The following is a 14,644-nucleotide window of genomic DNA, read 5'->3' as shown; positions in this document are numbered from 1 at the left end:
TTTTGGAGCAAAAACAATTCTTTAAGGTCAACGGTCCTTCAACCTACCGAAGAGGGGGATATTTATAGAAATACATCATTTTTTTCTTTTCTAAAAGCAGAGTTCTAGGAGAGAATGCTATCCCCCAAGAGAACCCACCAAATTCCAGGTCTGGGCTCCCCGCCTCCTGCCCAAGGCTGTGGTCCTGCATGCTTTTATAACTTCTCCTGAATTAACCACTCACAGCTGACCGACAACTCGACAGCCCTACTCCTCTGCTGCGTTAGGCTCTCTGTGCTTCTGCTGGTTGTGCCTCAGCCTTAAGATGTACCAGCAGCGAGGAGGAAACAGTCCTGAGTACATCTAACAAATGTAACTGCAAACCCAAGAGATGACATGGCATGCAAGAACCTTTTAAGCTGTAAATCTAGGAGCTATGGATGACACAAATGGACCAATCACCCCCAACTGCCTATTGACTGCAGGAGCCCAACTTAAAAACAGGCTGTCCGTTGCTGGGCATGTCACAGACGGTAGCTGTCTGTCCCCAGCCAGCTCCAGAGTCTAACTTCATAACGAGGCTGAAATAGTGTATATTTACAGTGGGAAAAGAAAATTGCAGAGAACAATATTTTCTTAACACTAGTAAATCAAGTGAAAAAATCCAATCAACTTCAGTGAACTACAATGTCTTATTTCTAAAGCTTGGGGGTAGAGAGGATAAGTTAGGAGTTTGGTGTTAACATATACATGCTACTATATATAAAATAAACAAGGACCTACTATATAGCACAGGAACTATACTCTATCTCATAATAACCTATCAGGGAAAAGAATCTGAAAAAGAATCGATATATATATATGTGTGTGTATAACTGAATTATTTTGCTGTACACCTGAAACTAACACATCGTAAATCAACTATACTTCAATTAAAAATTTTAATAAAAACACACTAAAAAATAAAAGCATTAAAAAAAAAAAAAAAAAAAAAACTTGTGGGCAAAGACCAGTAGGTATAACTCTGCAGTTCTGAAAATTTCTAGCATGCACAAAAACTTCAGGGGTTGACATGGTCCTGGTTCTTTAGCAGCTAATTTTCATGAAAACAGGAACGGCTTTCCTTCTCCTTGACACAATTGTCACCACTTTCATATATTCCAGGTAGGACTGGGACTCTTCTCTGGTCCCAAGTTTCTGGAGGCCAAGAGGTGCAGGAGGGGGGAGCCGGGAGGTAAGGGTATTATGAGAAAATGTGATCGAATAAAAGCAACTCAGCTGTCCCGATGAAAACAAGAAATGAAGGCAACAGAACACACCAGCTCTTTGTGGGGAACACAAAAGGGGAGGAAAAGATGCCAGCTGCCCCCCATACCAAGCCCCTGGGTGACACCATGCAGCCAGGACACTGTGGCCTGCCTGGGACAGGGCTGGGTAGGGAAATGGCCTGGGGAGGGTGAGGGGAGAAAGATTAACGGATCACAGCTGTTTACACGCACGGGACTCTGTAAGGGGCTCATATCTTAGGAAGTGTCTATACTGGTTTCTACCCCTTTTACTCAGATACCTAAGGGAAGCTTAGCCTAGTCAGGAACACTGCCTACTTTCCTTCCCACTACTGGAGGCGCCAAAGGTGGCGATGTGACAAATTCAGACAAGATAAGAGGGTAAAAAACCAGAGTAAGGCTCCAAGTGCAAAAGTTAAGAGAAAATGGCAACGGCTTTATATTAAAGGAAAAAAGAGCCTTCCCGGGAATAAATCATTTTTAAATACAGGATGGGAAACAGTGGAGGACTGACCTGAGAAAAAATTACCCAGAGCTGGTTAATTACCCAAGAAACTGTACAGGCTTCACTTTCCTTTCCTAACTCAGCTTCATAAACAGATGAACAAGAGGCAAAGATGAGAGAGCAGTTGGTTACCTGAGAGTTTGCTGTCCTACCTTTGACATCCAGTATTCACCCTCCGAACCCCCGTATCCAAGGAAAACACTGATGTGAAACCCAATATTTAAAGTAGCTAAACTCAGGGACTTCCCTGATGGTGCAGTGGTTAAGACTCCACGCTCCCAAAGCAGGGGGCCTGGGTTCCATCCCTGCTCAGGGAACTAGATCCCACAAGCATGCCGCAACTAAGAGTTCACATGCCACAACTAAGACTTTGCATGCCGCAATTAAGGAGTACACCTGCTGCAACTAAGACTCTGTGCAACCACTTTTTAGAAAAAATTTTTAATTAAAAAGTAAAGTAGCTAAACTCTGAAGACACAGTGATGAAACGATTACATGCTGATGAAAGTGCTAAGTCTGGGGGCTTTTTTTCCCACTTACACAGATGTTTATATCACTAGGACTCCTTCCTCCATGCTATTCAGAGGTAAGCTCTCAAGCAGAGGGACCAAGCATGAGTCAGCACATTTCAAAAGGATTTCTACCCATTCTTAGAAGGACAACCAGAGGAAACCCCATCTGAGGTCTAAACAATGGTATCTGCTTGCCCTTTGACCTGAGTTAAAGAACACTTTGTACAACTTTTTTGTTGAAATACCACTGAATCTCACATTTACTATTTGAAATCTCTTTAGGAGACCATCTACTGCTTCTTTGAGCCACACTCTTGCAATCAAATTCTCCAAACTAATTTTGCTGTGAATAGTTTGCAAGCATGGATTTATTTTCTGCTAACAAAAATCTAAGTACAGGCAGTTTAAATGAAAAATTGGACCACTGATCCTAAGAGAAAAAGACAGTACAGTGTATCTGGTCACAAAGCCAAGCAGGGAATATTCCATTTTTCTCCTAATTTATGTTTCCCAAGAGTAATTTTGTTCAGAAGATTGCCAGTATTTTTCGTACAAGTTTCCTGTTACTTGGGCTAATACATGCTGATTCCTTTTTCTGACCATAGTTTGTGTTTTTTATTTCATTTTATCCTAGCATCTGTAGATCAACACTTCATTAATTTCAAATAAATAAATGAAGTCTGAAATGCAGAGACTGAATGAAATCTTTGCACTACTCTCTAATGTAATGCATATTACAAATGAATACACGTGGGTAACTAATAAAGAGGATTAATAAAGCATGATAATACACATCAGATATCATGCATCCCAACATCCTAAATGCCTTCACTTTCCTCAAGTGTTTACTTCATAAAAATCAGGTATACCATTTGTAAGTGATCTAAATAAAATCAGGGATACCCTTCCAGCTTAGTGAAATATGAATTTTAAATGAACATGTCGACTTTCATTCAATCTTGATTAAGCGCCTCCTATACGCTCAGCATAATGTTAGGAACTTCGGTTACAACGGTGGATAAGCCTGGTTACTTTTTGAGGCTGACATCCTAGAGGAGTGACAAACAAATGAGTAAGCAAATTTTAGAAGGAAAAAAAAAAAACACACTCCTTGTGAGAAGTGCAACCAAGGAGATACACAGGGTGCAGAGATGGTAAATAAGTGCATGGGGGTGGGGCAGCACCAGTTTCTATGGAGTGGTTACAGCAGGAGGCTGCTTCTCCAAGGTGAATTTTAAGCTAAGACCTGAGATATTTCAGGATACTTCTCCAAGGTCACCAAATTGGCAGGCTTGCTTATTTGGCTGCCAAGACATTTTTTAGCATTAGAAAACAAGTAGAAAATGGCATCCGTTGCCTGGGTTGAATGCAGGTTCACGAGTGCATCCAGCTTGCCCGGAGTGCATCCAGCTTGCCTGGCAGGCGCTCTGCACACCAGCCGGTTTGGAGCAAGGAGGTTACACATCCCCAGACTACTCACCCTGAGAGAGTGTAAAACCGTCAACATAAACAGCAGTGGGCCGGTCACATGACCAGCCTTTGGGACGCATGAGAAATGTATCCTGTTGATTCACACTTCCTGATAACCCCTCTGACAAGACTCAAAGCATTTTTAATGTATTTCATGAGTAAGTTACGCGCCTGTCCCAGGGAAAAAGGATGTTTACAACTATGTAACACATTCCCTTATACTTTCCCTTTGTAACTTACATAACTCAGTAGGTGTAAGAATACTTTAAAGTAACCCATGCTGTAACCGGTATCTTTCTGTAGGTTCTTTAGTCATGTAATGCAGTAGCTAACATGCCATTGACACAGTAAGAAATCTGTGGAATTCTCCCAACATACTTATTTAAGGAATCCACATTGCTAAGCAATTACTTCCTCCAAATGAACGGCCCTTATGCTCAGAGCTATGATAATCAGATTGTATCACATGTTTAGCCTCTGGTTATGAAATCCCCATTTTCCTACTGCTAAATGGTTTAAGATTAAATGGAATTGCTTGACTGGCAAGTGGCTCGGCTTGTGATTTGGATTCTACTCACCTGGAAAAGATATTCTCCTCTAACTACACATGTGGAGTCCAGGATTGGCCCTACGGATGGTCATAACTTGCGGTCAGAAAGCCCAGTGGTGTGACAGGAGGGGCGTGGGACAGAATTCCCTTCCCAGTAATCTTTTTCCTTCTGTATTAGCCTATCCCAGTCCTGAAATGACACCATTATTGAGTTCCCTTGGAATTTTTCAGTGCTATTTTCTGAATCTTTAAAAGTCTTTCTGAAAAATGAAAATATCCCCTGGGAGATACTATGTTAAACCAACGGCTTTAGCACAATTAGTTGCCAACCAGCTTCAAGCAGTGCGACTGAGAAGCAGTGGGTACCTGCAGACCTGGAAAGGTTGGAAAAGCAAGGAGCGGGGAGAATTTGGAGATCACTAAACACAGTGAATGTCACCGTACTTTACAAACTTGCCTCAAGCCAATTCTCATAATTTCAAATACCAGTGGTTCCGAACCACTGGAATCACCTGGAAATCTTTAAAATCGCTGATGCTCGGCTTCCACCCCGTGCATTAACTTAACTGACACAGGGTACCACCTGGTCATCTAGCCTTCAAAGCCCCCAGGTGGTTCTCACATACAGCAATGTTTGGGAGCCACTGACATAAGGAAGCATTGCTCTTAATCTCTTTCTGGGGTGATGGGATTCCCTTCAGACATCGGGATCCCCAGGCCAGCGTTTCTTGACAGTGGTAGCACATTAGAAAAAGCTAAGGCACAAGAAAAAGGAAAAGTAAAAAAGAAAAAAGCCAGATCCCACCCTCTGAGACTCTGACTTAACTGCTCTCAGGAGCAGCCCAGCATCCCTTACATCTTTCCCTGCCCCACGTGACGCTTGTGATCAGTCAAGGTCGGGAACCATGGTGTAAAGCCCAGGAAATGTTTTCTGGAGACAGCAATACAACTGTCCTTGAAGGAACCAGCAATTCTTCCCACTTTGTTCAGGTTGGGACTACCCCCCAAAAGGCAATAAAACGTTCCCCCAAGGCTGTGGGGAAACTTAGAGGAGGGAGGCAATGAGGGAGAGGCCAAGCGGTGGAATTTACTAAGCCAGAAGCAGCAGAGATGTTAGAATAAGGAAAAGCACTGGTTCCTCCCCACCCCACCCCCCACCTCCTCTGCCCTCCCGCCCCAACTTTGCTGACTGGCATGAGAATTTCCCTAGAATACTTCTTGGAGGTGGCTCAACCTTGGATTTGGTCCCATAAATTGTGAAAATTCCTGCCCAATCAGAACCCCTGGCACCGCAAGGAGCAGGACTGGCAGGCCTGGAGCCTCCACTCCCTGTGAGATTCTGTTTCATGAGTTTCCCAGGAGGATTTCTGCACCACTTGGAAGCCAGTCGTCCTGCTCCATACGCTCCCGGACCTCGCCCCTCAGCCCCACTCCTCCTTCCTCCTCCCAAAGCTCAGCGGAGTCGGGAATCATCGCCTAGATATACTTGTAAAGGACTCGCTTAAGTTTTTCACGTGAGACTCATTCCAATAAGTAATGTCCTTAAAAGACGTACGTCTTCGACGTGGCTTGGAGACGTGAGTGCTCCTTTGGCACTCTTTGTCTGCTAACCCACTTCAGGGCCTGGGCAGAGCCACGCGTCCTGCACCGGAAAGGAAATCCGCGGAGACCCACCCCACCACGCGGCTGCACCCACTCCGGGCGTGGCTACTGCGCCCCACTTCTCCCCGCCGAGAACGCGTCCCCTACAGCGCTTTGTCTATGCTAAGCTGAGTCCGTTTATGAATGAAGAGCAGCACAAATCCGAGGCGCTGACTCTGGAAAAAGTCTTCCTTACACCATTCTCCTCTACAGATGCGAAAACTCAAGGGGGAAAAGGCTGTGTGACTCCGTCCGGGTTTGCCACAGAACATTTGCGGCTGAGCCCGATTTAGCCGCCCTTGAATTTCCATTCTGTTGCCTGGCAACCAGTTCAGACCAGCTCAGGGCCCAATCCCGGCCCCCAACCCGCACCCTTTCTCTGCCCGTGCAGCTTGAGTCGCACTGCTCAGAGGTTCAGCCTTTTAGGGCACTGGCCAAAGGTACTGGGTGGGGGACCGCAACTGCGCTCGGGGTCTGGCCCCAAACCCGAGCGAGCCCGGCCTGGCCGGGACTGGCGCGCCTTCCGCGGTCCTTTCAGGACCTCCTTCTGCATCCCTCCTCCCCCAATTCCGTGGATACCACTTCACACAATCACTTCAAGTTTCCAAAGTTCTCAGCTGCTATCGGATTCCCTAAAGTCCCGGTGGGAAAACTGGCACTCGGAGCGTTAAGCATGCAAAACAAAACAGGAGGGGAAATTGTTTTAGAGCCTTCTCCTTCCCAGCTGGCTCCACTCGGGCCGGACTTTTCTGCCACAGTCGAGTTAACGTGGCCCGAGCCGGGCACCCACGGGAAAAGCGCGGACTGTGCTCCGGCCGCTCGCAGAGACGCGCCAGCCAGCGCCGCACCCGGGCCCCAGCGCCCCAGCCCGCCCGCCGCCTCCCGCCGCCGCAGCGCGCAGCCCGGCCCGGGGCTCGGGGAGCGCACGTGCCGCCCCCGGCCGCACAGGTGGTGGGACGGCAGCCGGCCTGTCCCCGCCGCGCCAGCCCGGGTCCCCAGCGCCAGGGGCTCCTCCACCCCTCGCTCCCCCCTCCCCGGGCCCAGGAGACTGGAAAGGGGAGAACGTTCTGGTCGTTACGCTACCCCCAAATCCTTACCCAGGTTCACAAAGCTCATGACCATGTCGGCGTCGTTGAGGAAGGCGCTGTCCTGCGCGCTGGTCAGTGGGGACGCGCCGCCGCCAGGTCCGGTGGCCAGGAGGCTCCTGCTGCCGAGGGGGTGCGCGGCGCCGGGGGGCGGCTGCCGGGGCTGGGACGAGCCGGCCCCTCCGCGCGGCCCGGGCTGCCGCCTCTCCTCGTCCGAAGCCCCGTCCTCGTCGTCGGCGGCGGACAGGGAGTTGTACAGGTCCAGCATGAAGAGGGGCGCAGACTTCAGCCGCCCCGGCGGGGGCTCCCCGCGAGGCTCCTGCTGCGGGAGCGCAGGGGGCTGCGGCTGCTGGAGGCCGTGCAGGGGCCGGGGCCGGTGCGGGAGGCCCAGCACCGAGAGGATCTCCTTCTGCATCTCCCGCTTCTCGTGCGTCTTGAGCCGCCGGTAGAGGAAGCCCGAGGAGGAGGTCTGCGGCGGCGGTGCCTGCTCCGCGTGGCCCGGGCTCCCGCCGTCCCCCAGCAGCGCGCCCCCGGCGGCGGCGGCGGCGGGCAGGGGCGGCCGCAGCGGCGGGGGCCCGCAGCAGCTGCACAGCAGCCCCCACCACCAGCACAGCCACTGCGCCCTCCGCCCCAGCATCCCCGCCGGGCCGGGCTGGCCCCGTGGGCCCCGCGAGGCGTGGAGCGGCGGAGCGAGGCCGGAGCGCGGCCGCGGTGGCCCTTGGCGTGAACAGCCCCCGCCACCTCTCGGCGGGCTCGCTTCCCTTTCCTGGCCCTCAGTCCTTATCTCTCATGGTCGTCTGGGGCCCCTGCAGTTGCCCAGGCTGGAGGGGAGGCGAAGGGGGCGATCCCCGGGAGGACCACACTCCCGCGCAGGTCTCCGGGGGCGCAAGGTCCAGGCCAGGTGCGTCCGAGTCGGGGCCGCGCTGCAGCCGGCGCCCTCGCCCCTGGGCGGGTCACAGCGCAGTCCCTCTGGGGTCTGGCTGCCCGCGCACGTGCGCTGCCTTGCGCCCTCCGGGGCGGCTGGACCGCTCACCAGCCGGGGGGAATGTCCAGCATCATCCCCGCGCACGCCCCTCCCCGGCTTGCACGGCCGCCGCGAAGCTGACCCGGCCGTAGGGCCCCGGCCGTGGCGACGAGGCGTCCCCAGACGCCAACCTCCTCCGCGAGACTCAAACTTCCTTCTCGGTCCCGAACTCCTCAACCCTCCGCCCTCGGGCACTGTCGCTCCCCCTCAAGATCTCCGCGCGCCGTTCCACTCCCCAAGCGGAGGCGGTGAGGATCTTGCTTTCCGTTCCGTGCTCGCTCGGCTGCCCTGCAAACCCCGCTCGCGGAAGGGATGGGAGGGAAGCGGACCCGTGCGCGGAGCGGCGGCGTCGGCGCGGGAATTCGCAGGCGCCCGCCTCTCAGAGCCGCTCTCCCCGCAGCGGCCAACGTGGGCTTTCTGGAGCGCGTCTCGCTCAGGTACAGCACTCCAGCCCGCGGGACGCCCCGCCCTCCTGGTAAAGGACGGGCTGGCGGCCAATGGAGAGGCGCGTCTCGTCTGTATTTAAATAGGCCCGCCCCCTTCTTTCACCCTCCCTCTCCCGGGAGGCGTCGCCTCCGCCGCGCGTAGGTTTCAAGTACAGAAAATTCTCGGAGGCATCCGAGGAGTGGCAAAGGCAAAGAGGTCATGGCTAGGAGGAACGATCTGAGCAACACCCCAATGGGAACCTTTCTCTTTTACGATCGCATGAAAGGCCTAAATTGATGCCTTAACTAAATAAAAGTAAAATCAGCTGTTAAATCAGTGCCACCTGAAAGCCGTCATTTTCCCCATTCCTTCCTTAGTTTCTCTAATTGATGTAACATAGGCGTTGAGCGTGCACGTGGCTTCCAAAGGCAGCTGATGGGAGTTGGGACACACCCTCAGCGAAGCTGCTCCCAAACGCCACAGACGGGGCCAAATAGAAGCCAAACCCGTCGCCTTGAGGGCTGGGGCTCCGAGTATTTTGATTTATTTCTTCATTTGGGCTTCGGCTTCGTTTCTTAAGCCAGCACCCGAAAGAAAGGGAGTGTAATCAGATAGTATAATAGAAAAGCGCCCCGCCCCCAGCTTCTTGGAAATGTTTCAGTGCTTCTCCAGTTTGTCTGTTAACGTTGCATTTTAATGTATGGAAATACAATCGAATTTGCATGGTGCAAGATCAGTAAAATCTGAGGAGAGGTGGTGAAGGTAATTTCAGCAAGGGCCAGGGCATGGCATGTCCCATTCAGGATCAGAGACAGGGCCCTGAAACTCGCCTTGCTGGGAGAATTAGACAAGGTCAAGCATCTAAAACTCGTTAAAATTTCATGGCAGGCTCGCTTCTCAGTTACAGACACTGCCCCCTCCACCCAAACAACACCACGACCATCTGCCATTCCGGACGCACATTCGTTTCCCCTTACTAGGGCCTGTGTGCCACAATTACTGAAGCACACGTGCCTAGAGCCCTGCTCCGCAGCAAGAGGAAGCCACCGCACTGAGAGGCCCACACACTGCAGCGAAGAGTAGGCCCCCCCACCCACAGAGTCTGGAGAAGCCCGGCCCGCAGCAACGAAGACACAATGCAGCCAAAAATAAAATAAATACGTTTATAAAAAAAAATCAAAAACCGCAGTACTGACCTGGCAGCCTTGGTTCACATAGTGCAAGGCATTTGGAAGCCAGACCTACCAAATACATATAGACTATGGAATCTGTGAACTTATAAGGTCATGAGGTTTCTGCTGATCCAAGTCTTATAAGCAATTTTATCTTGTTTCAAAGAATCTGTTTTGAATGGGTAAGCGTCTTTACCTCCCACCATCCCACCATCCACGGGATCCTTCTTAGCTGTTGTTCTGTCTTGGCCCAGACACAGTGGTCTTTACGACAAACTTTAATTTTACAAATGTCCCATAGCCATCGATCGATCCCTGACAAGGCAACGTCAGCAACACTGAAGGCCCATCGTTAACTGTCTGCAGGGGTTCTTTTCATCTGAAAAGTGGAATACATCACTATGTGGTCTGGGATGCCAGACCCCTTAGAATTCAAGAGGCTCCATCACTTCTTTCTTCTGTCTGGGACTTGTTACCAGCATAAAATCATTGCAGTGCATAAAATCCCAGCAGCTAAGAGCTCTGATCAGAAGATCTGAAATTTCAGCGGGTGTATGCAGGCTTCCTGCCAAGAGCCTCCTCCTTTCTCAAACCTAGTCACACCTTCTTAAGACTTCTAGTGAAACACAAGCAGAGTGAAAGCAGCTCTAGCCCATCAGGGCAGTGAGTACAGCACTGGAAAGCTGTAAAAACCCTGAGCATAGAGCACTTAGGAAGGGCTATGCCATTTAAAACACAAAAGCAGGGACTTCCCTGGTGGCGCAGTGGTTAAGTATCCGCCTGCCAATGCAGGAGACACAGGTTCGAGCCATGGTCGGGGAAGATCCCACATGCCACGGAGCCGCTAAGCCCGTGTGCCACAGCTACTGAGCCCAAGTGCTGCAACTACTGAAGCCTGCATGTCTAGAGCCCGTGCTCAACAAGAGAAGCCTGCGCACCACAACGAAGAGCAGCCCCTGCGCGCCACAATTAGAGAAAGCCAGTGCAGAGCAGTGAAGACCCAACACAGCCAATAAATTTATTTAAAAATAAAAAAAAATGCAAGAATGTTACCACTTAAAACACACACACACACACACACACACAAAAGCAGATTGTGACCCATCTATTGCATATGCACCTGTCGTATATGCATAAATGACCCAGTGGACAACACACACAAACACACCTTAGTGATTCCTCATCAGTTAACATCTGAGCAGCAGCCCTGATTCAGGTCTGCCGCGGGCTCCCATCTCAACCAAGATGCACCCTCAGGTCCTGATGTTGTGGTGCTAGAGAAAGGGGGTGCCTCCCGATGACAAACACAAGAGCATACGACTCGCCTAAGAGCCAGAGGGTACGTATGTGACATGAGTTACAACAATGATCACAAAGACGGTGACATTCAACTGAGGACCACAGAAGAGGGCATGCTCTCCTCACATCCCCACCGCCCCCAACATGTGCACGTGTTTGTCAGAAGACACTCAGACACAACCTTGGATCCATTAGGGGCAGAGAGCATAAAGAGATATGGCTCTGAAATTTTAATAACTTCAAAATTGGGACCTCTGCTTCTTCAAGTGAGTCGGAACTCTGGGTAGATAAGGGACCCCTAACCACCACCTCACCCACTCCCTGCTTCTCTGACCACTCCCCATCGTCCACCCCAACACTCCGCAGAGGACAAGGGGGCTGGGCGAAGTCCAGATATGATTCAGGGCGGAGGGAGTGAGGGCAAGGCACCGGTCTGGGGTGTGTGACCAGAGGGAAATCAGAGGGAACTTCGCCCCCTGCAGGACACCAAAACATCACCGCCCTTTGCTCTGTGTGCCTGGACAGGCTTCGTTAAGTTCTCTGTACGGGTCTCCAAAACATCTGGGTGGAAAGAGGAGGAATTCGGTCAAGAAGCCGGATGTGGAAGCCAATCCGTATCAAACATCTGGTGGCTTGGCTGACATTTCACGCAGATGGCCTTCAGGTTTCCGGAAGTAGGTTGCCTGTCCCACTCCTGCCCATGAAATGAGGGAGGGAGGAACCCTCACGGTAAAGCGCAGGATCACCCTGTGCCTTTGGTGATACCGGGAGAGGGTGAGAACCCTGTATCCAGCTGTTCCTCAACGCGCAGGGCAGCTCACACGATGCAGTCTTTAAGAGAGCAGTTACCCATGTTCCTTTCATATTATGTGGGTTTCTATTTTACATTTATAACACACATGACCAAGTAATTTCTGTTTTTAAAAGATGCTGTTTATTAATTTGATATGTTAGATATTCTATACTCTATGCTTTCCTTGGAATTATATTATTAGCAATAAACTGCAATTGCAGTCTTTGATTGATTGATTGATTTTATTGGCTGTGTTGGGTCTCTGTTGCTGTGCGTGGGTTTTCTTTAGTTGTGGCGGGGGGGAGGGGCTACTCTTCGTTGTGGTGCGCAGGCTCCTCATTGCTGTGGCTTCTCTTGTTGTGAAACACGGGCTCTAGGCGGTGGGCTTCAGTAGTTGCAGAACATGGGCTCATTAGTTGTGTGGTGTACGGGCTTAGTTGCTCCGTGGCATGTGGGATCTTCCTGGAGCAGGGATCAAACCCGTGTCCCCTGCATTGGCAGGCGGATTCTTAACCACTGCGCCACCTAGGAAGCCCCCAGTCTTTGGTTTTTATACTAAATCACACCTGGGCCCCTTTCAACTGACTTTTCTAAAGATGTAAGTCGCTGCTTTTAGAATTACTTTAACGTAGAAGTGTAATAAGCTATGCTGCTCTTGTGTTTAAAAGCCTCAGGTCTGGTCACCTGGAATCCTTGGGCCACTTCACTTAAAACACTACAGTTTTATCTTTTACATCCATGTGAGGGTTTGAGTATTCCTTAATGGGAATTTCTCAATATAATAATTTGCTCAAACCTTCAAAATATCAATTTGGAGTTGCACGAAAAGGAAATATGGTAAGTAAATGTTTGCAGAGTATGAGAAATGAAAATGTGAGAGTTACATAAACATTGCTTCTGAAAGCTACACCTGTAAGGCAGGCTTCAAAATACGTGTCTCATCCAAAAGTCTGTGGCAACACTTACATTCACTCACACTTTCCTTTCACTGTCAACTATTCAAAAATGCTGGGCATTCACTTCAAAATATCATCCCAGCCATCATATTTTCCTACTCATGAAGGACATCTGGTGGCAGAGTGAAAAACTAATATATAAATCTGTTTCCAGAGAGTTTTTCCACACTGTAACCCAAATGGCAAATCTGTTACTTGCGTGTGCCTCAGACTTTTCTCACCAGCTCAGATGTTGATCATCCGAGGATGTAGCCTGGCGACAAAATATCAAGCCACAGCATCTTTAGAAACATCCAGAAGGTTCACTTTTGAAATTTTCATTGGATACCTGACATGGGCAGAGGAAACCTTAATTTTTCTTTTTAACTGAGTAGAACAATGCTTAACACATTTCCATGACTCGCTCTACTGTCCCTGAAGTTTTGTTCCAAGAAATCAGTGGACATTTAGCTGCACTGGGCAGTGCCTGAGGCCTCTGAGCTCCACCCCGTCTGTGGTTCCCTCTGGACGCATCTGTCGTGGATGTGTGTCTTGTGTGTCAACGAGGAGGTCCCATGAAAAGGTGACATTCTGGTGCTGCCAGTCCCCTTAACTAGCAGAGCTGTACCCAGGGGCATGTGAGGGGCAGGGAAAACCACAGTGACTGGATAAAATCAGGTTAAAAGGAAAAGCAAGGCCATCTTTTAAGGAGGAAGAGAAAGTCTGAGGAGATGTATGCCAATGGGAAGGCAGATGTCGATACTAATTACCCAGTCTGCATTCATTCCTTCATTCCTTCCTCCCTTCCTTCCTTCCTTCCTTCATTCATCTGACAAATATTTGAATGCCTCATGTGAATGCCAGGCACTGTCCTAGGTTTGGGGATACCAACGAGTCAGATTTCAGGGGGAAGACTGACAATAAACAAAACAGCTAAGAAAATATACATGGGTTCCCGTAATTTTTCCCGTGTTCCACCTGTGAATATGTTACTGTACATGGCAGAGGGGACCTGGCAGATGGAATTAAGTTTGCTAATAAGCAGGTCACCTTACAACAGGAAGAGTATCCTGGAGTCACCGAGTGCACCCAGTGTAGTCACAGGGGTCCTAGAAAGCAGAAGAGGGAGGCCGATCATGCAGCAGCCTGCGAGGGACTGGAGCCGCCTCTGCTGGCCTCAGAGGTGAAGGCGCCACAAGCCAGGGGGTGCAGGTGCCTCTAGAAATGCGAGCAGACCTCAGACGACAGCCGGAAAGAAAACAGTCCTAATTCTGGATTCTGTCAACAACCTGAACGAGCCTGGGAGGGGACTCTCACCCAGAGACCCCAGGAAGGAGCCCCGGGCAGCTGACGCCCTGATTTCAGCCTCATGGGACCCAGAGCAGAGAAACCAAGCCTACCAACTCCGACCTACACAACTGTGAAATAAGAAGTTTGTGTTGTTTTAAGCCACTAAAGGTATTTCTTTCACAACAACAGGAAACTAATTTGTATACAGTAGGGTGACAAGTACTGTGGAGAAAAACTAAACAAGGAAGAGGGGGTAGGGAGTGTGGATGGTCAGGAAAGGCTTCACAAAGGAGCAACACTTGAGTCCACGTCCGACAGAGGAAAAAGAACCAGCCCTGAGGATATCCAGGGAAGAGCTTTCTGCATAGTGGAAATCAGTAAGTGCAAAGGCCCTGAGGCAGGGGCACGCCTGGTGAGTCTGAGGAAGAGCGAGGAGGCCAGTGAGGCTAGAGCAGAGGAGAGGGGATAATAGCAGAAAATCACATCAGAACCCCAAAAAGGGGGAGCATTGGGGACCAAGGTCATGGGGCCCTGGGTGTTCTCGTAACGAATTCAGCTTTTGAAAGTGTAAGATGGCGCCACAACATGGATACACCTCACAGACATGATGGTGAAGAAGGGGCACCAGACACAAAAGAACAAGTATCGCAACTCCATTTATGCAAAATTCAAAACCA

General features: G+C 50.2%; 1 protein-coding gene across 1 annotated transcript in view; it reads right to left on the bottom strand.

The window, feature by feature from the left end:
* Window positions 1-8,455, bottom strand: part of BMP6 (bone morphogenetic protein 6) — a 141,302-nt gene extending 132,847 nt beyond the window's left edge. The window contains exon 1 of the mRNA XM_057698343.1: window positions 7,041-8,455. Coding sequence (XP_057554326.1) covers window positions 7,041-7,665 — 625 coding nt within the window. The 5' untranslated portion in view covers window positions 7,666-8,455. The remainder of the gene's footprint in view (window positions 1-7,040) is intronic.
* Between the last annotated feature and the right edge of the window lie 6,189 nt (window positions 8,456-14,644).

Source organism: Hippopotamus amphibius, chromosome 11, assembly GCF_030028045.1.
Source record: "Hippopotamus amphibius kiboko isolate mHipAmp2 chromosome 11, mHipAmp2.hap2, whole genome shotgun sequence".
Classification (NCBI taxonomy): Eukaryota; Metazoa; Chordata; class Mammalia; order Artiodactyla; family Hippopotamidae; genus Hippopotamus; species Hippopotamus amphibius.
This window is presented reverse-complemented; position numbering and strand designations above follow the sequence as displayed.